Genomic DNA, 26,679 nt, shown 5'->3' on the forward strand with positions numbered 1-26,679 from the left:
TATTTTCATGACAAAGAAGAAACCGGAATCTGTGCATAACTGTTTAAATAAAAATATTGATATGTGGCGCTAGCGTATCAATAACTTATCAAAAGAGGAAGCTATATGATATCATCGATATCCATCTTTTATAGATGCACTGTGGTTTCTTTGTTTAGATGTAGGATTTAAAGGGACAGTTGCCACAATGGGATTAGATTAATAAAGACTGTTGTTTGCCAAATCACGTTAGTGAAACCTGTGTAATTTGGTCCTAGGGGTTATTTACCCATATACACATAAAATCTGAAGATTTAGAAAAAAATACTGTATGACATTTATCCCTGAAGTACACTTTACACCTGTAACGCGTTAGATACATCTGTTTTAAACCTGCATCTCATGCTGCAGCAGAAGGTAAGTCTCAGTATCAGCAATGCCACAGTCAACCTGATTCCTGAAATATATTATAGTAGATCGTTACATATACATAATGTCTGTGCACGTTGTAACTTAGAATTGCAATGTTGCTTTATGGTATTTTGGGACCAACACTGAATTCAACTTGCATCCAACGTGAGGGCCTCTTTTTGTTTTCTTAACAGTGCTAATTCAACCGAGCCTGCTAAAGGAGGCGGGGAACTATATGCTAAAAGTGTTGAAACATGCAGCGAAAGTATCCAATGCAAAGGATATTTGTCGTTTGAATCAGCCAATGGGAGGAGCGGGAGGTCGCGCTGCTCCACTCAGAGCCCCGTAGGGGCGGTGCTTGTCCTCGAGGACCCACCCCTCAAGGCCGCGAGTTCGGTTGCACACAGACTGCAGTTTCAGTTTGTTTTATTCACCATTTTGAGTAGCTGAAGGTAAAAAAAATAAGAAAATTTGCGTTTGGAGGACAAGTCGCTGCCGCACTGCTATTTTCACGCGCTAGCTCGGACGGTGGAGTTGAGCCAACCTCGCTCCCCTTGGTGTTTTGCAGAGCGGGAATCTATATTTCTTTTTTTTTTTTCCTCCCCCCCTTTCTTACATCCTTAACCTCTACAGTATTCCTGCAAAATGTCAAGACCAGTGAGGTAGGTGTGCTAAATCCGTCCTCTGCTCTCCGCCAGTTAATAACGACACCGTGCTGGCAGGATTCGTAGAAAACATGCACGTCTCGACCGTGCTGTGTTTTATGAGCTGGGAGTGTTTATTTCATGAAAAAATAATGGGAATATGTGCGTGTATGCCTCCCTTCTCGCATGTGCACCCTCTTTTCTAACATGGATCCCAGCGGTGTGGACGGTTCGCCATGTCTCGTGGAGATAACGCCTGCCCGCCGCTGCGTCGTGTCTATCGTGCTTTTAGACGAGTCCGTGATGTGTTTTGTTGGCCGCCGTGTAGGCCGAGCGGAAAATTGGGCGGTGTAATTTAAACAGCTACGTTTTGCGGCTCACTTATGACAGGCTTGCTTATATTTTTCCCTCTCTGACTGAGAATGAGAATATGGCTACCCATTCATCCGGGGGCTCCAAGACGCTAACACCCCCACCACCAAAGAAAAAAGCGACCGGAGGAGGTGGCGTTTGGCCTCGGGATTTGATCGAGTTGCCGCGCAGAATCGACATGTCGATGTTGTAGTCCGTTTATAAGGCACTGCGTTACTTTTAGATAATTTATGTCGGTTCAGAACAATATAAAATGGCGTACTAGTCTAGATGGAAGAATCGGGGAGGGCAGATCTACCTTTTTAGTGCTGGAAGTAAATTAACGCTGATGTCAGAGGAAGGCGGAGAACCACAAAAAGTCACCACGCCCCCAAAGCAAGATCTCCGTGATTAACACGCGTGAGGTATCCACAGGCCTTTTTAACACTAACGTCCCAGACTTGATTAGAAGTATATATTATGCCATCAAATGTTGTAATTTTAAGTTGATTTTAAGGTCTAAAGTTGAATTAATTGCAATTGGACAAGCTTTAGAAAATTCCTAAATCTGTTTCTGGACCTCCACTTAAATGATAACGTGTACCCTTCCCTCAGATATCTCAAACTAATATAACCACACAATCATCAGCAAGACACTTATTTTACCTTTAAAAAAAAACACTTCTGGACGACAGTCTTGTATTTTGTGTTAATTCTTTCTTCATTTATTTTCAAGGATATGTGTTCTGCAGCACCTCGTTTGAAAAAAGGTTTCTTCAACATGCAAAGCCATAGAGGTCAATGACCTGTTGTGATATGTACTTTAATTATGCAGATTCTACTATAGATTTGGTAAGTTTGGGGTTGTTGAGCAGATCAACTAGTTCACTTGACTGAGTGTCTCTGCAAACATAGTCCGGAGGAAGTCTTTTCTTCCTGTGGCCATCAAACCGTATAATTCATCTCCCCCCGGTCAGGTAAGGAACAGTGGAGAGACTGTGTCCTGAGCAAATGTCACTTTGTCACTTTATATTATCACTACATCACTTTATTTAGTTGTACTGTAACTTACTTCAGTAAGAAATGCTGCTACACTTCATTGTGCTTTACTGTAACATAGTTCTGTAGGAAATGCTGCTACATTTTTAACACTGTTATCACTTATCACTCCTTATCACTTATTTAGTTTGTACTTATTTTATTTCAATATGCTGCTAAACTGCACGGTGCATATTGTTGTATATTGTATATACCTACGTTTAACCACAGTGTCCGTTGCCCTCTGTCACATTTAGTTATTGTTTGATTTATTTTATGTTAGCTTTATTTTGATTTGATTTATGTTAGCTTATTGTCACTCTGATCCTTTCCCACCTTTGTATTGAAAACTGTTGCACAATAATTTCCCTCGGGGTGAATAAAGCTTCTTGAATCTTGAATAAAATAGATAAATACAGATATCTGTTTATACAGGCATCGCCTTCAACTTCAATGCCATTCTTGCTAATTGCTAATCGGACCCTAAACAAAGGCTGCTCGTAAGAGGAAGTCATGGCCCAGACATCCGCTGGAAAGCTCGAAGTAATTGCCGTTGCCCTCCAAGGCCATCAGACAGATAGCCAATGGGTTAAGAGATTGGTTTAGACTAGGTGTGTTGCGTTCTCTAAATCCACAGTTCAATTTGACTTTCAGTTTTAAGACTTGGGTCTTGATTCGTAAAGAGCGTTAAATTTTATTGTGTAATTAAGTAATAAACCAACCAAAATATATTTTTTTAATTATATCAATCAACACTCTGCGGCCCACTGACTTGTTGCTCTTTCTACCAACAGATGCTCTGTTTCAACACATTAGGCTGAAAAAAGGGCATGCCGCAGTGTTTGACATTATCCATGGCCACAAAGAGTTCCTAATTATTTTAACAGGTCTCTCTTGAGAATGAGATCAGAGGTCGTAGCTTCCCAAGTCCCAATGGCGCTAGTCACCAGTGAAGAAAATGCTGGGTTGTGATTAGGGATGTCATGAGAACCGACACTTGCCATACCCTTCGATTCTAAAACAAACAAAAAAACACAGACGCTGTTTGTTTTTTGAGGCACCGGAAGGACAGAGGCTCCTTAAGTTTTGGTGCTGGAACAAATGGACAGTATAGAGTGCTCCAGTCATACTTGGATTCAGATATACACAGCAAACTTGAAACAGCACATCGAACTGAAGCACCCGGCATTTAAAACTATGTGCAAGCAAATAAAAAATCAAGACAGTCATGACAGATCCTCAATCCAAATTTCATTCACTGCGTACAGTAGCAGGTCCGCTTTCATCTCCCAGCCACAACTGGACGACCTGGTGGTGCAGTATATCGTCTGAGTCAGGCAGCCTTTCAGTGAAGTGGAAAGCCCAGCTTTCATAAACTTCATGAAGGGGTTACAGCCATCCAAAAATGTGCCATCAGTTAAAAGTTAAAACTGTTAAAATAATTGCTGTGTGTGGTTCTAAATGGGCTGTGGCAATAATTAAAATAAATAAATAAATAAATAGCTTGCAGCAACATATTGCAAAAAAGAACTATGAATTAGTTCATTTTCGGAACTGTGAACTTAGTTAAAAAATTTTAATTATGAACCATGAACTGAACAAGTTTATTTTAAAAGCTGTGAACTGAACTTTAAACTAGTTCATGTAGAAAATTAACTTACCCAACACTGTATATTTGTGTGCGCACACACCGCAAACTGTTGCACACACTCAGACTGCAGTGAGGTGAAAGAAAGGGAGAGAGAGACCTGCCGGCTGCAGCACGCTGCTTGTTTGTAAATCTATTTTGTGTGCATTAGCCAAAAACAAGTTGTTTTGCAGTCTCTGAAACAATTAAATAAATAGCCTTTATGTTATCAATAATCCCTCAAAAGTCCATTTGCCCATGCGGGCAACCCGAAAACAATCTCAGCTTGTCCGAATAATTTTTTTACTTTCCCGGGGCAAGCAGGCAACCGTGCCATTGCGTGGTGTGTGTGTGTGTGTATGTATGTATATATATTATATATATATATATATATATACACACACACACACACACACACACACTCACCGGCCACTTTATTGGGTACACCTTGCTAGTACCGGGTTGGACTCCCCTTTGCCTTCAGAACTGCTTTAATCCTTCTTGGCATAGTTTCAACAAGGTACTAGAAACATTCCTCAGAGAGTTTGGTCCATATTGACATGATAACACCACACAGTTGCTGCAGATTTGTCGGCTGCACGTCCATGCTGCGAATCTCCCATTCCACCACATCCCAAAGCTGCTCTATTGGATGGAGATCTGGTGACTGTGGAGGCCATTTGAGTACAGTGAACTCATTGTCATGTTCAAGAAACCAGTCTGAGATAATTTGCGCTTTATCATATGGCGCGTCATCCTGCTGGAATAAGCCATCAGAAGATGGGTACACTGGTCATAAAGGGATGGACATGGTCAGCAACAATACTCAGGTAGGCTGTGGCATTGACACAATGCTCAATTGGTTCTAATGGGCCCAAAGTGTGCCAAGAAAAAAATCCCCCTCACCATTACACCACCAGCTTAAACCGTTGATACAAGGCAGGATGGATCCATGCTTTCATGTTATTGACGCCAAATTCTGAGATTCATCAGACCAGGCAAAGCTTTTCCAACCTTCTATTGTCCAATTTTGGTGAGCCTGTGCGAATTGTAGCCTCTGTTTCCTGTTCTTAGCTGACAGGAGTGGCACCCAGTGTGGTCTTCTACTGCTGTTACCTATCTGCTAGAGTGTGTGTGTGTGTGTGTGTGTGTGTGTGTGTGTGTGTGTGTGTGTGTGTGTGTGTGTGTGTGTGTGTGTGTGTGTGTGTGTGTGTGTGTGTGTGTGTGTGTGTGTGTGTGTGTGTGTGTGTGTGTGTGTGTGTGTGTGTGTGTGTGTGTGTGTGTGTGTGTGTGTGTGTGTGTGTGTGTGTGTGTGTGTGTGTGTGTGTGTGTGACGTCAATCAATGCGTGTGACGTGTAACGGCGTGATGACATATGGACAGCATTAAGCATTTGCGCGAGGCCAAGGCAGTGTGAGTACAAACGGGCCTGGGGCACGGAGGGAGAGGGAGGGGGGACAAGTACCCTAAAGCCCGGGGCGCAGTGCGGAAGGACAATGTGAGTGCGCCCTAAGTCAGAGGAAATAATTACTTCAGATAGGTAGAGGTGACTGCCCTTGTGGCCTTCGAAAAAGCCCTGATGATTGTGGGTTTAACGCTCACCGTGGTAGGAGTTTTAGCCTAGCTGCTCTTTGTGGAAGGAGTTGGTGGCAGACTTATTTTTGCCAACACAAAAATAAGAACAAGCTTTCCTGCTGGAGTTAGGGCTATATGGGTGGGTTCAGACATGCTAGCATGTTGTTCTATTGTTTTGATACAATACAACAATATGATGGGGCATAGAGAAGGCAAGAAAGGGAGAGAGACTGAATATGGCTCCAAATTCATAACAAGCCCTGCATAATTAAATATCGTTCTGTTATTGTAGACATGTGAAGAAGCGGCCAACCACTATCAGAATTGCAGCACTGTAATAAATGCTATGCTGCCTTTGTACTGTAAAGAACAGAAACTGAACACACCACACATTTTACCGCCAGTAAAAACAAAAGAAGACCAGACAATATTCGCTTTTACTATTAGTTTTTTTTTAATATCACGTAATGACTATTTAAAAGTCATTGCCCATTCTGAGTTGCATACCATGATGTCACTCCTTAAAGAAGATTAGAAAATGTAAAAGAGTTGTAAGGGCATAAAAACAAAGATCTGTTGATCTTTATAAATCAAGACTCCACAGTAGAACAATGGCATAGGAGTCAGTGCTGGAATAAAAATGTTTAAGTCAAAATTTTAATGGAATTGTAAAGGGACTGTCCTCAGGGGACTGCAAAGTCTAAGAGCGTGCTCACACTGTCCTCCCGGACCGAGACCCGGACTTTAGGGTGCTTGTCCCCCCTCCCTCTCCCCCCCGCGCCCCAGCCCCGTTTGTACTCACACTGCCAGGGCCGGCCAATGCTTCTTGCTGTCCATACGCCATCACGCCGTAACACGTCACACGCATTGATCGCGTGTGTGTGGCTTTGTTTACAAATCTTTCCTCAGACGTCGGAGTTTTTGTGCGTCTTGTCGACTGTTTTTGAATATTTTCATCCGACCAAATCTGCAGTAAACACTCCACCTCCGCACCACACCAACATGAATCTTTCACCGCCATTGTTGTTGTTGTTAAATGTCCGCGCATGATCCGTCCTTCTATTTACATGTCCGAACAGGCGGACATAACGCTACTGCCGTAGGGCTCGTGCTTGTACATGTGCAAATGGCTCCGCTAAAGCCCACCTCTTTCAAGCGGGCCGTGGACGGTCCGCTGACCGCAGTTGAGCGCGGAGCGGGTGCACTCACATGGCTTAAAGGTACTAGACTTTAGCTGAAAAAACAGTTTTGGCCGCGGCCAAAAGGACAATGTGAGCACGCTCTAAAGGAATTGCTGATTTAAATAATCTTGAAACCCCTACGCCCCAGCCTACATGGCAATGGCATAAGTACTAAAAGTTTCTGGCACAGTAGGCGTGTTTCCATTAGCCCTATGAAGTGTCTGCTCGGAAAGTTTCAGGGCACGCCCTCTCAAATGGCCGTTAACTCGCCGTGTTTCCATTACAAAAAGCCTGACAGGGATTTCTCTGAGTGGGTTTAGATCGCCGGTGATCAGTGATACAGTGCTGCACCCGCTTCCTCAAAGTGAGAAATACAGACTAGTTGTAGTTTGATTTTAGTTTACCCGTATGATTCACAATGTCAACGTATGTACAAATTACATGAAAGAACACACTCCACCTTAAAGATTTGAGGTGCTGTGAAAGTGTTTGTTGACAGAGAGGCCATCACCTCGCGTGCAGTAATAACGTTTGTGTGTGTGTGTGTGTGTGTGTGTGTGTGTGTGTGTGTGTGTGTGTGTGTGTGTGTGTGTGTGTGTGTGTGTGTGTGTGTGTGTGTGTGTGTGTGTGTGTGTGTGTGTGTGTGTGTGTGTGTGTGTGTGTGTGTGTGTGTGTGTGTGTGTGTGTGTGTGTGTGTGTGTGTGTGTGTGTGTGTGTGTGTGTGTGTGTGTGTGTGTGTGTGTGTGTGTGTGTGTGTGTGTGTGTGTGTGTGTGTGTGTAAGTAAATGGGAGAGAGGGAGCAGTAATGCAGTAAAGTGCGTGCCAGTGCGTTCTACAACACTCACAGTGTAGCGAGTGAGGCAGCAGGTGACACACAGACTGATCTGATCAGTCAGTGTAGCGTATCTACATTCACGTTCATATGTTTAAAACACGCATACAGCAGGAGAAAACTCAGTCGTGAGTCGATCGACTTATTAAGTGAGATGAGCGAGTGACGGTTTCCACACCGCATCCTGTCTGGCTCTGTGGAGCAGTGCCATATGTTGTCAGGCGGGACAGGGCTCTTTTAGACAACGAGATCCCCCCCCCCCCCCCCCCCCCCCCGTAGGCTACACCACGGCTAACACGAGTACTATGCAAAGACACCTGCAGCTCCACCACAGCTATCTGCTAAAATCAACCCCTCACAAAAAGATAATACTGAAATTTTTAAATTGTCTTGAAACATTGTCCCATCCCGTGGACTCTATCGTGTATTGTCTCGTGGGCTGAGGGTCTTGTAACAACCCTTATTCTGAATATATGGTATATTTTTTATATTGTACTGTCATGACAGTGATGGTGCTGACGGTTTACCTTCTATGTTGCATCTTCAAAGGAGCACAATAAAAATGTGACACTGAATTTGAAACAGCACATTGTAATTTCTGCATCTATTATTAATTTAGGGTGCATGCCCCTAAAATTTCTGGTGAAAAAAGTAAGGTCTACCACACGACACAACCCGCTTAGCGTTATGCAATCAGCAATCGGGTATATCTCAGGGAACAAAAGAGGCCCTCTTTCTACTCGGTCAAACGACCCCCTGAGCGACTCACGTTCAAATTAGGGGCGTTTTGGCGAGATAGACCCACCTCATTCAGGGTAGTCGACCATAGTGCAAACACACCTAGTTAACCTTCTCCTTCCTTTCCCACAATCTCACACACACGCACATACACACACACACACGTTTCTCCAGTGTGCTATTTTACCTGGTTAGGATCCTCAGATCTGTGACCAGTGCCCAAGATTATTTAATTTGACCTGTTTGCTTTTTCTTTTAGAAGAAGTACAGTATGTAAAGCACTTGTGTTTGAGTAGGAATAGGGATGAACCAACACAGCTTCTAGAGGTGCTGTCACCTGAGGCTTCCCTCATACACTTTGGCAAATTAGCCTTGGGAACTGTAGAAGGCTGACCAGGGTCCAGTTCAGTTTCCCCAGGTGGAAGCCTGTGACTTCTCATACCAAATTAAACAATCCAGACATAACACATATCATGTGTGGGCAGTGAAGTAACGGTGTGTTGTGTAAATGTAATGTGATACAATGTGTATACTTCTTTACAGAAACAGGAAAGTGGTCAACTACTCACAATTCAACGAGTCTGATGATGCAGGTAGGATATCCTTTATGTGTTTGAATATACGCAGAAAAAAATATTAATACTTGATTTATTCTAAAATACAGTTATTTTTTATTGTTCAGAATTTGATAGAATATCCAATGTGTCTATACCACCTCTGTACTGGCATGTTTTTTTTTAAATAATTAAGGCACTTCAACAAAAACCTTTATTTTGTGAAAAAAAACAGTGATCAAAATTAGAGAACAGTAACCATTGTGTCAGAAAAGAAGATTTCAACAATGTTTCTTCGGGCTATAGGATTCAAAAATGAACAGGAAGTGTAGAAGCCAGGTTTGAATGACTTCAGCACATCTGCACCCACAGGACATCACTAGTTTCTCACACTGCTCTGGTTTGATCTTGGTCCATTCTTCTTCAGTCTCTTCCACAGTTCACTAACTGTAGTGGGTTTCTTAAACGTTACTTTGTTGCCAAGGATTTTCCAGAGATTCTCTATGGGGTTTAGATCTGGACTTGGACTAGGCTGGACATTTCATTGTTTCAATATTCTTAGCTTCAAGGAACTGCTTCACCTGTTTTGCAGTGTGATAGAGGGCATTGATTTGCATGAAAATTGCACTGGAGGTATTGCATTTTGCTGAAGGAAGTTCACATAAACATTTGCATTCATCCTGCCATGTAGCTGTACAAGAGGCCCAACTCCTGCTGCAGGAAACATCCCCCAAACCCTGACACTTCCTCCTCCAAATTGAACAACAACACAAATAAACTGAATGTCCTCTCATCACTAAAGTCATTCTCGACCAGTTCTCCTCTGTCCACACAACATGCTCCTCAGCAAAGGCAAGTCTACCCTTTTTATTATTTCTGCTGATGAGAGGTTACGACACTGCAGAGTGGGCTTTCAGTCCAAAAAGTCTTAAACGGTGAGACACTGTGTACCGAGACAGATCCCTGCCCTGTTCAGAGCTGAACTGGTGAGCAACTCCAGCTGCAGTGTTGAACCGATTCCCCAGTGAGAGTCTTTGTATAATCCTGTCCTCACGTGCATAAATAGGGTGTGTCCAACAAAGAAGTAAATTGTCACCAGGTGACAGATTAACACCAATAACCAAGAGGGATCTGAAAGTGTTCTCTAATTTTGCATACTGTTTATTTCACAAAAAAAAGGTTTTTGTTGAAGTGCCTTGGTTATTTATAGGGCTGCCCCCAAATAGTCGACCGAAGAATTGTTAGCAGATGTTCTCCCCGCCTAGCCGTTTCTTGTCAAAATTAAGTGAAAATCTGTGACCAGCGGCCAGCCTAAAAGGCTGGAGGGCTTTTAATTTGAAGGGCCAGATAGAGTAAGTCGTGACGCTCACTCATTGTCAGTGTTTTTTTTTTTTGTTTTTTTTTATCACAGCAGCTTCCTTGGCTGTACATCACGGTTAGACCATAAACAGTTAATAGCCAATCATGTTGGGAGAGACGTCTAAAATATAGGATCATTTTGAAAGGATAACCCCCAAGAAGGTCACATTCAAACTTTGCAAGAAAAACTTGGCCCATCACTCCAAACATTACCTTCCACCTTAAACATGTAAGGGACGTTAGCCTAGCCACCTGCCCATGGCGGCCCGTTCCGACAGTCTCCTTGCTGATTTTTTCTGACACATTCTGAAGCAGCAGCTGTGTGCACTTGTAAAATATTGTTAATTAATTATGTTGAATTATGTTATTCAGTCGCTGAGGCTATACTTGGGGATATATCTATATATAGATATAGATGTATGTATATATATATCTATATATGGATATGTACATGTCGCAATTAGTCGACTAATCGCTTTAAATAACGACCACTGGTCAACCAAGATAATCCTTGGTTTGGGCAGCCCTAGTTATTTAAAAAAAATGCTAGGACAGCAGTAGTATAGCCACAGTGGATATTCTATCATCTATTTCAATCATTTATTAATAATCTTTTCTTTAATTTTGATCTCTTGATCTGAATACGTATACACTACACTTTACTGTATACTCACCATTGCTTTTGTATAAAACATTTTTAGTTTAACAAAAATCCCTGATGCTTTGACCCAGTGGAGTCAACTTAACACACTAACGGAGAGCCTGAATTGGATCAAGACTTCATGTTTGGCAAATCCAATGTTATGGTCTCAGCATAACTATTGTGCCATTTCCGCTGTGATGGTTTTTGCATATAGAGGACCCACAAATGTCTCTAATGGTAATCATTTTATGTCTTTTGTCTGTTCTTGTATGTGGGGGGGGAATCCTTAAATTTTGTTCTTTCTCTGTAGATGAGGAGTATGGTGAGAATAAGCCTAAGAAGGTGCGTGCACCCCCTCGTGAGCCCAAGCACAAGCGCTCAAAGAACTCCCAGGATGAGAGGTGAGCTCTCGGTATAGATTGGTAGCGATTGGTATAGATTGTCTCTAAGTATGTTTAATGCTGTGCCTTTTTTAATTATTATTTCACATTTCTGGTTTTCTCAGGCACATTAAACCTTGACCTATGTTTCACTGATATAGTGCTGGGCAGTATGACCAAAAATATTTAGGATTCTCATGGCTTTGCGAGGGGTGTGAATCTCTAGGCAAAATTAGATTCCGAGTCAGAGGGCTATGATGCTATGCTGAAACGATTATGAATGCATCTTCGTACATGATTTCTTTTTTTCCCCCATTTCTATGCATGGTTTATTTTTTCCCACTTTGGCTACTTGCTACTTAAACCAACTGTTTATTATGATGCCTAGTAGAAAGAAACTGATGAATTGACTTCCATTAGTAAATACAATAGTAGTAACAAATGGAATAGATGTTCCCAGTATTACAAAGAACCTTTGAGGCCTCATGCTAGAAACGTCATAAACAACCCCACTCATCCTCTATAAACTCTCTGGACGATCAGCTGAACCAACTGAGTGTTAGAAGACAGCCGCTGTAGCGATGCTTTTTTCTTCTTCCCACAATCCATCTGTCCGCCCATTCTTGTAAATGCGATATTTTAGGATTTTGGAGGTCAAAGTTCAAATTCGCTGTGAAAAGCAAAAATTGGTTCCTACCTCAAGAATTCCTACACTAATTATGACAACATTTCACACAAATATCTAAAAGGATAAAATGATGAAGTTAAAAACATTTTATATTCAAAAGGTCACCTTCACTGTGACATCATAATGTTTCTGGCCTTTATTCAACACCATAACTCAGGAACAAAAGAGGACACATTTGACATTTGAAGATGTGTATGAATCACAAAAAAATACACTTAATACCTTTTATTAAATTTATCCAAAGTCTTAACTTCATATATTATTTAAGCCTGAATAGTTTTGATGTAAACTGGACCATGACTGGTTGGCAGAGGCAGACAACCGCAATTTTTTACAATTTTTTAATTTCTAATATTACATTTTGAATGTATATTTAAATGTGTAGGGTTCACTACCCATCCTCTATTGCTTGTGTCGTGGAAATTTTCTGCTCTTGGTGAAGAATGAAATAACAAATTCTTGCCCGCCGACAACGTTTTATTTTCTTTGCAAAGAAAAGGTCAATCGACATGCGAGCGGTTCGAATGAAGAAAGACAGTGAGCATAAAGAAACTTTGAACATTTATACCTGAGGGAAAGCCCACCCCTTGAATGTGTATTACATCCTTTGTCTACTGTGGGGTTGATCAGCCCAGACATCCTGTAGTACAGGGATGTCAAAGTCAAATACATCAGAGGGCCAAAAAAACAAATTTGCTACAAGCCGAGGGCCGGACTGGTTCAATGTTTAGTAAAAAATATTAAAATGATTGCATATAACCAAGAACCAAGACCTAACACAGTGATCCGTATTTTGTTTAATAATTAAATGAATAATCCAATATTTTTGTATGGCTCTGTCAGTAATTTCAAGTGAAAACATTTTCCAACAGGCTCACAGACAAAAACAAACTTCCTTCAAAGAAAAAACACATGTCCTGTACATTAAATGAATAAAGCAATATTTTCTTATGACTTTAGTTATTTCAAGGGAAACATTTTCAACAGACAAACAGCAAAAAAGAAAATGTCCTTCAAAAATAAAATGTGTTCCTTAATATCAAGATAAAGACGCACAGCTTTGCCTTTTACCTCCGTGAACATATGCTCTGCCTCCCACGTAGCTTGAAACACCCTGTTCTCATCGTCCACCTTCCGTTTAGCCATTATTGGGGGGGCTGCTGAAAGTTGACATCTGCCCTGAATGCTGATGAATAATGAAGCCGAGGCGGCTGCAGTGAGTTCGCAGGCTACCGTTGCATTGTGGGTAATGTAGTTTTGGTGCGTGAAAAAAACCAGCAGGCGGCTGTGGCGTGCGGGCCGGATCTAATACTAATCAAATATCAACCCGGGGGCCAAGGTAATTCATTCTGGGGGCCTTGACTTTGACACCCATGCTGTAGTATGATCAACAGGTCTAGTCAACACAGTTCACACTCTTGTCTTTGCACAGACATCCTGCCGTATAATTAAGAGGTCTGATCAACACAGTTCAGAATGCAAAAGGGTTTGAATACATCATGAGACAGTGAGCGGTTGACTGTCTCTGAAACTTGAAATGCCATTACAAGGTCTAGACATTAAAATACACAAATGGGTAGAAAAGAAAAAGAGATCTGATATCTTGGGGGGAAAGCCTTCTGTTCTGCCTGTCTGAAAGGCTTCTCAAGGAAAAAGGAATATTCAAATTTACCATTACACTTGTTCTTTGAGTATTTATTTGACTAATGACATGCAGATTAAAATAGCTGCCTTGTTCATGATCTCCCTCTGTATCCCTACTCCAGTTGCTAAATTGCTTTGTGTTTTCCTAATCTTTGTTCCAGTGAGGAGTCTGATGAAAAGCTCTCTAAACCCAAAAATGATTCAGCAGGTAAGTCAGTCTATTATCTGATATAGATGAGACAGTTGGCTCAGGCACTTTGTGAAAACAAGTGGAATTTGATTAGTGGAGACTGGTAGCCAGCTCACTGACTTCCCTCTGTAACTCTGCTGCAGATGACTTTGGCAGCGATGAGGAAGACAATGACTTTGGAGGGGAGGAGGATGAAGACGGAGGAAGTGACTACGAAGAAAAAAAAGGCAAAAAGGGAAAGAAAGCCAAGGTGGAGAAGCCCAGCAAGAGGGGGCCGAAGAGAAAACGGGCTGCAGGTAACGATCCAGTTTCTTCCTCCTACATATTAACCTGATCATTTTGTTTTTGAGTTTGGTGAAAGGAATTTTAGTGTATTCTGTTTGTTTATGTCCATCTACTTTGATACACAGCATATAGGATGTTACGTTATTTGCGCATGCAGACTTTTATAGGAATCCATTAGTACAATTCCAACAAATGATTAAAAGTGCAAATGAGGGCTGAACAATGTAAGTGAAATATCTTCATTATCTTAATATCAATTTTTCTGTTCAATTGTAAACCATTTTATGACATTTCTTTTGAAGAACAGCATTTATTCAAACTTTAATAAAGCAGGCTGTTCTTAATTGTGTGTGGATAACGATCAACACCTCCCTTGCAAAATGAGTATCAAAAGGATGTTCGTCTATTTTGAAATGGCGTTGTGTGAGGTACTTATCCATAGTCAGTGTGTTACCTACAGTACATGATGGTTAACATGCTTCCAGTTTAGGGAAGCAGACATGAGTACAGACCCAGAAGTTAAGAAGTGTACTGCAGTGGACAAAGGCAGCAGCTTAACATCTTTCCGCAACCTAAAAATGGCCCAATTAATTTCTGACCTTGCTGTCAGACAGGCTTTTTATTTTAAGATTGTTTTTTGTGGGCTTGTTTTGCTTTTATGATAGATACAGATATAGTCCGCATGCACAAAAGATGTACGCTGCCTGTTAGTGCTCCAGGCTTTGAGTTCACTTTTTTTAAACTTTCTCAAATTCTATTCTCCTTTGTTCGTTCTGTTTCTTCGCCCTAACTTCTGTGAAGTTCTACCCTCTACAATGAGGTTACTTTAGCTAGTTTTCGTGTTTCTTCTCATGCTGTTTTTATCAATGCCGCTTCCGTCGGGACACACTGTCTTTGTTTACCCGGGAGAACAGCTGATAGCACTAATGCCGGCTGGCATAGCGGCCAGACCAGTTGATATTACACCCAAACTCTGGAGTCAAACACACCGGGGACGAAGAGGTGGGACGCAACGTAAGGGCAATAGAGGAGGATCGAGACGGGGCGGGCTTATGGAGAGGAGAACATTTAAGCCGTGTCTCCCCCTTGTTGTTATGGGTAATGTAAGGTCTTTCTACAACAATATGGATGAACTAATGGCGCTGACGCGGAGCCACCTGGAGTACCTTGAGTGCAGTCTGAAGGTCTCCGTAGATGGCTTCCACACCATTCGGGCTGACTGGGACTGCACTGAGAGCAGTAAGAAGAAAGGAGGGGGGCTTGCCGTTCTAGTAAACAGCAGATGGTGTAATCATGGTCATATCACCGTTATAGAACAGCTCTGTAGCCCCGATGTTGAACTGTTGGCTGTTGGACTCCGTCCATACCACCTGCCTAGAGAGATTCCGCATGCCATCACTGTTGTTCTGTACATCCCTCTTTCTGCAAATCTGGCATCTGCCTGTGGCATCATACACTCCACTATCTCCAGACTCCACACTCAACACCCCAGTTCCCTCATCATCATGTCGAGAGACTTTAACCACGTCACTTTGGATAGAGTTCTGGCTACCTTCCAACAGTACGTGAGCTGCATCACGGACTACATACATTTTTGTGTGGACTGCAATGTCCCTGCTCAGACTGTAACCTGCTACGCCAACAATAAACCCTGGATCACCAAGGACATAAAGGCCATCCTGAATGAAAATAAGAAAGCGTTCAGAGATGGCAACCGTGAGGAGAGTGCAAGGGGTTCTCAGACTTAAAATCAGGGTAATACAGACCCTTTGTCTGCCACTCACCACCTAATTTCACACCTACCTATTCCATCCCTCCTCCCTGCTCTACATCATGTCCCCCACAACCTGATGACCTCTGCCCTCCCCCAACGGACACCTCTACAGTGTCCTTCATGCCTGACCTGGTGAAAAGACAGCTGACAAGACTCCACTCTGGCAAAGTGGCAGGCCCTGATGGTGTTTTTCCCAGGGTGCTGAAAGCCTGTGCCCCCCAGCTGTGTGGAGTACTGAGTCAAGTCTTCAGCCTAAACCTGCACCTCCAGAGAGTCCCTGTGTTGTGGAAGACAGTGGCTCTCAGGACTACAGACCGGTGGCCCTGACATCCCATATCACATGAAGACCATGGAGAGACTCGTCCGGGAGCAGCTTAGGCCTATGGTCATCTGAGGAGGGTGAAAACACCTTTGACCCCTGTCTCCATGCAGGGGGTCCTTGTGACACTGTAGAGGAGTATAAGTACCTGGGGGTGTACTTTAATAATAATAAGTTTAACTGGACTAGAAAGGGCCAAAGTGGACTCTTCTTCCTGAGGAGGCTGAGGTCCTTTAACATCTGCCGGACGATGGTGAGGATGTTTTATGAGTTTGTTGTGTCCAGTGCGATCTTCTTCGCTGTCACATGCTGGGGCAGTGGGCTAAAGGTCGCAGACACCAACAGACTGAACAAACTGATCAGGAGCGCCGGTGATGTTGTGGGGGAGGAGCTGGACACCCTGACAACCCTGGCAGAGAGGAGGATGCTGTCCAGGCTCCGGTCTGTCCTGGACAATGTCTCCTACCCTCTCTACGCCACACTGGCCCAGCAGAGGAGCATCTTCAGCAGAGGACTCCTCGCACCCAGATGCAACACAGAGCACCACTGGAAAGCTTTCCTGCCTGTGGTCATTAAACTATACAATGCATCCGTTGGAGAGTCTGTCACCTCCTCTCTGTCATTTAAACCTTAACTAAAGACAATCTGTTCTATTGCACATTAGTCAGGTATTTTTGTTCTTGTATCTATTTAAGGGGTGGAACAAAAAATTTGCTTGTGTACCTTTCGGTTTATGAGGTGCAAGCCTTCATGACTGCTGTCCTTTCATCTCAGCGCGTCAAATACCGGCGCGCTGGGAGACTGGCTCCATGCGTTCCCTGTAGGCGCGTGGCCACAACGCACGCTCTTCTTCGTGGGTTTCTGAATCCTCTTGGCAACAGCTCGCTAAGCTTCGCTCTGTTGTTGTTCTCAATTGTTTCTGTCTGGTTAAATCTGTGGTTAAATCATCACATTAATGTTTCTTTCTACTCTGAAAAAAGGAGAGGTTGTCACAGAAAACCGCCAGTTCACCAGAGAATGGACAGAGACGTTTTAGTTTCTGTCACTGTGAAGCCTGTGTTTACTGTGCAGCCATATCGGTGTGTAAAGAGGATAAGAAAAATCATGCTACTCTGCAGTTATGTTACGTTCATTTTTGTCAGTCCAGTTGTTGATGAATAAACTAATGTTTCATAAGTACTTGTAAGCTTGGTAAAGTATCTAGTAACTGAAGTAACAGGCTGAACAGGCTGACTCACTTCTCTCCGAGTTACCTTGATCTTAGCCTCCAACAGTCTTTTCCATGGTGGGTATTGTTTCTCATGGCTCCCATGGTTGCTCTTATAGCCCAGCATCTCTAGGATCACTGCTGCTGAAGAGTAAACCAGCCCATTGGTCTCTGTGATCGTTGTGGTTGGGATCGCTCTTACCGGTGCATTCCCACTTTCCATGAGACTTTCAGGTGGTACTTCACTCGTAATCGGTTTCGGGGTTGCCTTGTGCTCATTCTAGCCATGATTCTGTCCTTCAGGTCAGTGGCTGCCTCGCTCAGCGTTATTGGTTCCATTGGGGCTATGTACCCAATCTCTGTTTGGGGATTCGGTGTTTCCTCCCCTCTGAACTCGCACCCTGGCTCCCCCTTGCAATCTCAAGTTGTGATAGCAGTTGCCGTTTGAGGATGTTGGAACACTGAGCTACTAGTTGTTTTGTGATCAACCGTGACTGTGGGTTTTGAAGTAACCATTCATCCCACATTCTCTGCATGTTGTAGCATTCCAACAGTTCTCACATCTCGCCCATTTTCGCCTTGTGTGTGTGTGTGTGTGTGTATATATATACACAAATCTACTGAAGGAAGTCAACGTTAGTGTTTGAGCTGGTGGGGCTTTGGATTTCTGTGGAGCCAGATGACATATTCTACCTGAGAGAGCCACTGAATCAGTATTTGGAAGGCCAGACAGTGACGCAGTTGTGGAATTGATGCCATCAATATTGATGTTTTTGACACGTGAAGATTTAAATTAACTTGAGCTCGGTGGTAGGGCTACACCCGACTATTCACATATCTGTTATGGGTAGGTATTTGGTTTTGAATTTTGGTATTCAAAGATTGAATTTTTTAATAACACAATCCTCTAAAAAAATTGTTGTTGTTGCAGCACAGTGTCACTCATTTTCATCTCGATGTAAGGGCGCACTCACACTGTCCATCCGTACCTCGCCCCGTGCTTTAGGGTACTTGTCCCCCCTCCCTCTCCCCCTGCGGCCCAGGCCCGTCTCTACACTACCTGGGTCTTGGTAAATGCTTCTTGCTGCCTATACGTCATCACACCTTAACACGTCACACACATTGATTGACTTTGCTTTGTTTCCAAATCTTTCCATAGACCTCTGAGTTTTTGTGCATCTTGTGCATGCAGGCTGAAATTCACCATACTGTTGGGAAGAATTGGCACTAATTAGCTGCTAATTTATTAATTCTACTGAAACAGTGCAGCGCTGTGCAACTAGCATGTCTGTCGGAGTGGCATTATAGGGTCTGTGGGATGTTACTGCAGCAGACTGGTGTTGTTTTCAGGCGATTTAATGAAGATTGTGCACGGAGTTGTGCTTTCCGTAGTTGCAATGGGCCTAGTAGTATGGAGCTTAAAATGTCATATACAGCAAAAACGACTGTTTCACTGTGGCTTTTCATTACACATCATGGTAGTGTACGTTTCCTTTAAAGGCACTAAAATACAAAGCCCTGAAAAGCCCATTTAAAAGGGCTGATATATTTCTAAATGGGTCCTATTGTTCAGAATGTGATAGAATATCCGCTGTGGCTATACCACTGCTGTACTGGCATGTTGTTGTTTTTTAAATAACCAAGGCAGAAACCCTTTTTTGTGATCAGTAACAGTAACCATTGTGTTAGAAAAGAAGATTTCAACAATGTTTTCTTCTATAGGATTAAAAAGGAAGTGTAGAAGCCACAGCTTTGAATGACAGCAGCACATCTGCGCCCACAGGACATCACTAGTTTCTCACACTGCTCTGGTTTGATCTTGGACCATTCTTCTTCAGTCTCTTCCACAGTTCACTAACTGTAGTGGGTTTCTTAAACATTACATTGTTGCCAAGGATTTTCCTGAGATTCTCTATGGGGTTCAGATCTGGACTTGGACTAGGCTGGACATTTCATTGTTTCAATATTTTTAGCTTCAAGGAACTGCTTCACCTGTTTTGCAGTGTGACAGGGGGCATTGGCTTGCATGAAAATTGCAGCTGATTGGGAAAAATTGCAGTGGAGGTATTGCATTTTGCTGAAGGAAGTTCACATAAACATTTGCATTCATCCTGCCATGTAGCTGTACAAGAGGCCAACTCCTGCTGAAGAAAACATCCCCAAACCATGACACTTCCTCCTCCAAATTTAACTGACTTCTTTACACATTTTGGGTTCAGTCTTTCCCCAGTCCTACCCCAACATAATGTTTCCCATCAGTACCAAATACTTTGAACATACTCTCATCACTGAAGTCACTCTGGACCAGTTTCTGTCCGCACAACTTGCTCCATCTCAGCCTTTTTTTCTTCTGATGAGAGGTTTGGTTACTGCAGAGTGGGCTTTCAGTCCAAAAAGTCCTAAACGGTGAGACACCGTGTGCCAAGAGGGATGGGTGCCCTAACTCCAGCACCAGGGGGTCTGATAAATAAGTGAAATATAACCATTTAATGCTTCATTCACACACTCTTTTCACATTTTAGGTAGGCACATAGGTGACAGCTTTGTTTGGCTCATTTTCTGTAGCCAGTGTAAAGCATGGGGCAATAAGCAAGCTAGCTAGCTAATGTTCAGCCAGCAGTCCATATGTTAAGGACCTGCCAGTAGCTCCCACTTCCGGGCGAAGTCTCCCAGCGGCAGGGGATGTGGGGGGACTGTGTGGTGTGCTAGTTAGCAAACCTGCTAACTTACCATTACTTGAATCAACTACCAACACTGTGGTCAAAACCATTATACTTAAAAAAAGTTTGAGTGAGCTGAACATTGTTGTAACATTATTATATTATCTATTTATTACTGTTGGCATTAGCTTGGTAGCCGCATGCCACTTGTCAAAGTAAAAAATCATAGTAAGATATGGGCACGAAGCAAAAAAACGTACATGCTCTGTTGAGAAAATACTGATCTGCAAATCGTGTACTCAAGCATTCATGCCCATCCCCAATATATACCTAGGAACATTATTATTTCTGTTTACTGTTGTGTTGTGAACTATTGTATTATTGTGTGCCTTCTTTGCATAGATGACAGTGATGATGAAAAGGAAGTAAGTCGAAAGCGTACAGTGCGCCAGGCGGCCTCAAAGGCTGTGTCCAAACAGAGAGAGATCCTGCTCGGCGATGGAGGCAGTGAGGATGAGGAGCACGAAGACCAAGAGGAACCCTACATGGACCGTATGTACACCTGTTCTGTACACTGATACAACAATAAAAACTGAAAGCTACAGTAAGCTCATGTTTGCAGATTCTTAAAGAAGATTAATTAAAGGTCTAAAATTCTTGTCACAATAAAAGATGATTTAGAGGTTCCCAACCTGGGGGTTAAGCTTTCTAAATGGGTCCTCCCAAAATCTGAACGGCCCCCAGATGATTGAAGGAATCGAGAGGAAAATATATTTCAATATCAATATTCTGTTTATTTTTCAGCTTTTCTTTATGTTCTTTGAATTATTCTTGTAAAACACAGTGGCCCTCAGTTATAAATCCTCAGAATTAGTCGTACGACAGGACAAACGTGTTATTAGGTATTCCTATAGCGGATAACCTTTGTCACCTAGAAGAACCATACCAAGATGTTAATCATCTGATACCTTGTTTGATTTAATGCAATTTATTGAGGGTAGCCACTTACCGAGGAGATGACTTTGGCTCTGCAGTGCGCTTTCCGGCAGCCGCGCGCCAACACATTCATTCATCTTCAACCACTTGTCTCTGCCGGGGTCGCGGGGGGCCGAAGCCGAGCTGTTTTGAAATATAAAAGAATCGTGTGTTCTCTCTCTCTCTCTCTCTCTCTCTCTCTCTCTCTCTCTCTCTCTCCCTCTCTCTCCCCCCCCCCACGTTTAAAAGCGATAGCTTTGCATCACAAATCACCTATACATTTATTGAGCGGAAGTTTTTGCGATTGATGAATGCGTAATCATTCATGGATGGTGCCTTCAGACGCACATGAGTACAATCAATTGCTCCAACCACAATTTATTTATTTTTTTTATTAAGAATCCGTTTTGATCTGTTCTTAACATGTGACTGCTTATGCTTAATGGCAGCTGAGGTTTGTTCATTATTTTCAGCCAGATTTTGCTGTGCTACACCGCAAATACACAGGCTGAAATTTGCGTACACGATCTCAGACCTGACGTGAGATTTGATCGTAGCTCCAGCCCACGTCCAAATTAATATATGCCGAAGTTTGCATGGAAATGGTCGTACGCACGTTTTTCTGCCGTACGTTCGTTTGATAAATGAGGGCCAGTGTGCCTGGCCCGTCAAATGTTCAAATGTGATAGACAGATGGCTCATCTAATCACCTGCCAAGTATGTTTTAACAGTTTCCAATAATGGCTTTTGATGGTCCTGTGTAACAAACCAAGTTGTGCATCAGCTCAGGTCACATTTTAAAGGCCCACAGATTCAAAATCGATTCATAACTTCCAAAAATCAATTTATACAAACTCTTTTTCCTGTCTCACTATGCACACTTTGCGACTTTCGTAGAACACCGTTGCAGCAACCTACAATTTTTATACAACTTGATGTAATGTTGAAGAGATGGAGAAAGTGAAAAATATATTTTTATTTTTTGAACCCGTTATTGTTGAAGTCAGCGAGAAATTGAGTAATACTAACATTTTGAAATCACTGAGAATTGAGATATGCTTAAAAAAATGTGCAAGTTAAGCATGAATAAGTTCAGTTTATACTTTTCTAAAAATTTAAATATAATCTTGTGCTTTGATGCCATAATTTGCCACACTGCCTTTGTTAGCTCACAGACAACTGGAGTAGATCCTGAAACCTATACTAAAAAATCGATTTTGAATCGTTATGAACAGAGAATCAATTTTGAACCGAGAATAGTTTTGAATCGATATTCGATTCTGAATTAAATCATGAACAATCACCCAAGTATCGTAATTAAATCGCTAGACCCAAAGATTACCACCCGTATTAAGCAAACACATTTGATGTTTTTATTGGAATTGGCTCTTTAGGCTACCTCATGCTTGACTTTGTCCCTTCAGGCACCATGTCTGGAACCTGTCAATTATATCATCGTATGTCTAACAAGAAGTTTTAGACACATGAGTTACTCACCAGCTTTAGTCTGCTGGACAGGAAAACAGGCTCCTGTGTTGAAAAGCTCTTTGTGTGTCCCATGTTTGTGTTCAGCTGACGAGTCCGGCAGCGATGAGGACTTCATGGTGGAGGATGATGATGACAGTGACTATGGTCGCTCCAAGAAGAAGGGCAAGAAGGTGATTCGACGGGGACGGCCGGACAAGAAGGAGAAAAAAAGCCCCAAGCCCCGACTAAAGGCCACAGGTGAGAGGACCAGTCAGACTGAAAGAAGAAACCCTGCAGTTGTTAATCTGCTTATGTACTTTTGATGACTTTCTGTCATAATTTCAGTTTAAAAATAAATAATACTATGCAAATAATTTCAATTTAGTAGCTTAATTGTTCTGAATCTTGAGCTCCAGCAGCGGAGCCTGTGACAAAGAAGTGGTGTAAGACCAGCAGGCTAAAGCTGTTGCTCTAATGCCAAGGTCTGTAATAGGCAGATCGTGGTCCTGGACCGGACCCACAAACTGTCCTGTCTAGAGCCTGACCCATAGCTGAAAACTTACTGAGAATTATTTTAATGTGACAGAGCGTTCCTATTTTAACCGGCACGAGTAATTGCATTCCTTGTAAATCACCTCACATGATGCTACTCAGCCAGGGAGATCTGTCAAACTTGAGCTACACTTTTTATCTAATTTTTCTAAAATTCTAAAAAGATGCACATCTTTGAAAAGCTCTTGAAGCTGTCGTTTTCACATGGAATGGTTTTAAAAGTACAGTCCAAACCCTTTTTCTCACCAGACTATATCATGTGGTTGTTTCATATAGACTATTTATATATTGAATTACCAGAGAACATGCTATATTGTGATATTCTGTATATACCGTTATAGAATAGGATAGAAATTTTGGCTATATCATCCAGCCCTAGTTGTAGGCTCCATCCAAATGGATTTTAAAGCAAAAAATGTTGTCAAACTCAAATTAATTAGCTGTAAGAAGAGGGCATTTGGAAGTGTTACTTTTGTGCACCTTCTCTTTTAATGTCCTGGCAAAGTCACGTGACAGTACCTCTTAAGGAAGTCACTACAGTTCCACTGGAATCATCTTCCCCTGAGCTTAGTAGTTCCTTTTATTGATGTCAGCACGTTTTTCTGAGAGTTGTACATTGCAAAACAATGACTTCAAACTCATGTATATGCTGCTGGAAACTGGGAAGAGGGAAAAGTCATGGTGGAGAGTAGGAAATGCATGTGATCAAAATATAATCAGATGAATGCAGAAAATGACAGAAATGACATGCTGTCGTGTTATTATGATAAATATAGGGGATAGCAATTTTCCTGACTGATCCCGACTTTTTTTTACTATACTTTACTTTATCTATAATTACATTAGCATAGCATACAGAAACATTTGTGGTACTTTTCTTTCTTTTATTGAACCAAACTTTAAACTAAATATACTAGAATATATGTAAAACAAAATAGTATGATTGTTTTTAAAATGTAACAGGTGAGGTAGTCTAAAATAAATAACAGATTAACAACGCAGAACTGAAGGCACCTATCAGGGATCGGCCGATATGGATTTTTTTAGGGCTGAGGCCGATACTGATTTTGTGTTTTTCCATCAGCCTAAGCCAATGACCGATACGAACTGCAGATTTTCTTGAGAAAAAACAACAACCTCCAAATATAAAATAAATTATTTGTACTACAGTACTTTTCCAAAAAAAAAAAGGTGCAACTGGGAAAAGCAGCAACTGTAGAACAAGAAGGCACCTACAGGTGGTTGTTGTTGTTTTCATCAGAGGCTTAATGTAGTCACTTGAACATTAATTGTAGATTTTTTTTTTACAAAGAGAAGCAGCTCTGTTGCCCGACAGGCGACTTTTTCTCACCTTTTTGTTTCTGCTTATCCTTGTTGTGGAATCTGCTTAAAGCAGGTCAAAAGGTGTGCCTGAATAAAGTTTTTTACATAATTAATGTAGAAGGCAAACATGTTTCCACACCGATGGCTTCAGGGAAGCTGGAGGACTTAAATGTTTCTCTGTCATCTCTGACTACGGCAGTGACCATGATGTGTGGAAAAGTGCAGCTTCAAGCTAATGGTAACTGCTGGTCAGATTGTATTGTGTGTTTTTCAGCATTTTTTTCTCCAGCTTATTTTATTTATGCAAGTTTTGCAAATTGCAAACTTTCTTTCTTTCTTCTTTTATGGTGTAGAAATCCCTCAATGGAAGACACGCTGACTCACTGACCCAGACTGTAACGCGTTACTTTCCTGTATCTGCTTAATAATAAAAGTTAACTCACGTTTGGCCAGTTAATAGCATTTAATGTAAAGCTGCAGCAGTATGATGTTCAGTTTGCATAGGCAGTAACTTAACTGCAGTTGTATGCACGTTAAATGCTTTGTCATGGGGATTACCTATGTTAGTAGAGAAGTCCGGCCGAGCTCGATCACAGCAAAATAAGCCAATTGGGTCCGGTTGATTGGTGCCCCCCTTAAAAGGTATCCTTAAATTACTTCTATTGTGATCTGGCAATATATAGAAAATAAAAATGAAATTGTATTAAGTAATATAATGGTAGTAATGGTAGGGAAACACTAAGGGATTTGTCTTTATCTCCCCAGTCACCCCCAGCCCAGTGAAAGGTAAGGGGAAGGGGCGTCCTAGCGCCAAGGCCCTGGAGAAGAGCTCACCCAAAGAGGAGGAGGAGGAGGACCCTGAGAGTCCCCTGGAGGAAGAAGATGAGGAGGCAGAGAAGAAAGAGACCTCCCCCGCCCCCAAGACGACAAAGGAGGCCACAGGAGGAGACGAGGAGGAGGAGGAAGATGAAGAGGAAGAGGATGGCTCAGAAGAGGAGGCACCCTCTGGAGAAGACTAGAAGATGGTACCCGTTGAAGCCCATCCTCCAAGTCTCTTTCTCCGTCTCTTCTCAAAGTGTTTTTCTTCTTTTGTTGCTCTATGTTTAGAGGGGTTTTTTTTCTTCTCCTGGTGGCCTGGCTCAATGGTTTGGACTTGGTGTGCTTTTGTTTTTGTTTTGCTTCTCCCCCCTCCACCCAAGACATTGTGCTAATGTGATCATACGGTGTATGTAAGGTGTCACAGCATTCAGCCTTACCCACCATCCTGTCTATCATTTATATTCTGCATTTTAGTGTAAAAATCCCAAAAGGTGTCAGTCTTTCCAAGAGCTCAGTGCTAGTGAGTATCCGTCCTGAGGGTGAACAAAACAATTCACTTTTTCTTTTCTTCCCTGTTATCAGTGATCTGACATGACTGGCCCCACACTTCTTTCAGTTTACTTTACTGATATCTGCGATTACTGGAGATATTGTTCAGAGCTAAGAGTATCAGTTACCGAAGCCCTGCATTTACAAAACGACACTAAGTCAACACGCGCAGGGCTGATGTCTTTACCCTCTCTTTGGTACTTTCGTACCAGGAGCATGTTTTAACAGAGCAGTGTTTAGTTAGGTAGTTGTTTCAAAAGCCTAAACTGTTCTTTCAGTCAAAGCAGCTTTTAATTTAATAATTTTAAATATTGCCTGTTTTTTATTAGTGCCCTGTTATAAAGGTTTGTTGTGTAGACTGGTGAAGTGGTCGGTCACTGCTAAATGTCTGTAGCTGCCCAACTGCCACTATCACACATTTTAAGCCAGCATGTATGTTTTAATGTACTTTTAAATGAAATGCTTGTCAGAGGGTCTGGCTTGTTTTTTTCCCCCTGCCTTTGTTAATCGGCTTCTGTTGCTGTATGCTCAACCTTCGAACAAAGCACCATGCTACGTGACCCAACCCCATCCCTTTCAGAACACACAGTTGTGGCCTCCCTGCATGGCTTCAGCATCTACTCAACATTCAACCCCTTGTGCCAGGCACCCCTAAATATATATATATTTTTTTTTTTTTAAGAAATGCAAGAAGAGATGTTTTTTTTGTTGTTTTTTTTCGTTCAAAAAATGAATGTTTTTTCTCCTGTTGTTCGAATTCTCTCTTCAGATTTTTTTTGTAATGTTTGTTTTTTAAGAAAAGAAATAAAATGTATCTTGATTTTAAAGAAAAAAAGTTGAATCAATCCAATCTGTTCTGCCCGATGGTTGGACGCTTCCTTCCTCCTGTCCTTTCACTCACCTTCCCCCCAGACCC

The 26,679-nt window shown here is 42.1% G+C and overlaps 1 protein-coding gene across 1 annotated transcript; it reads left to right on the forward strand.

Moving 5' to 3' along the window:
* The first annotated feature begins 789 nt into the window (after positions 1–789).
* nucks1a (nuclear casein kinase and cyclin-dependent kinase substrate 1a) lies at positions 790–26,679 on the forward strand. The gene is made up of 8 exons (XM_083938746.1): positions 790–1,052; positions 8,919–8,968; positions 11,242–11,332; positions 13,805–13,851; positions 13,977–14,129; positions 20,481–20,630; positions 22,626–22,778; positions 25,161–26,679. Exons 1-8 carry the CDS (start codon positions 1,036–1,038, stop codon positions 25,412–25,414), a joined length of 915 nt encoding a protein of 304 aa, XP_083794872.1. The 5' UTR covers positions 790–1,035; the 3' UTR covers positions 25,415–26,679.

Source organism: Echiichthys vipera, assembly GCF_963691815.1.
Source record: "Echiichthys vipera genome assembly, chromosome: X".
Lineage (NCBI taxonomy): Eukaryota > Metazoa > Chordata > Actinopteri > Perciformes > Trachinidae > Echiichthys > Echiichthys vipera.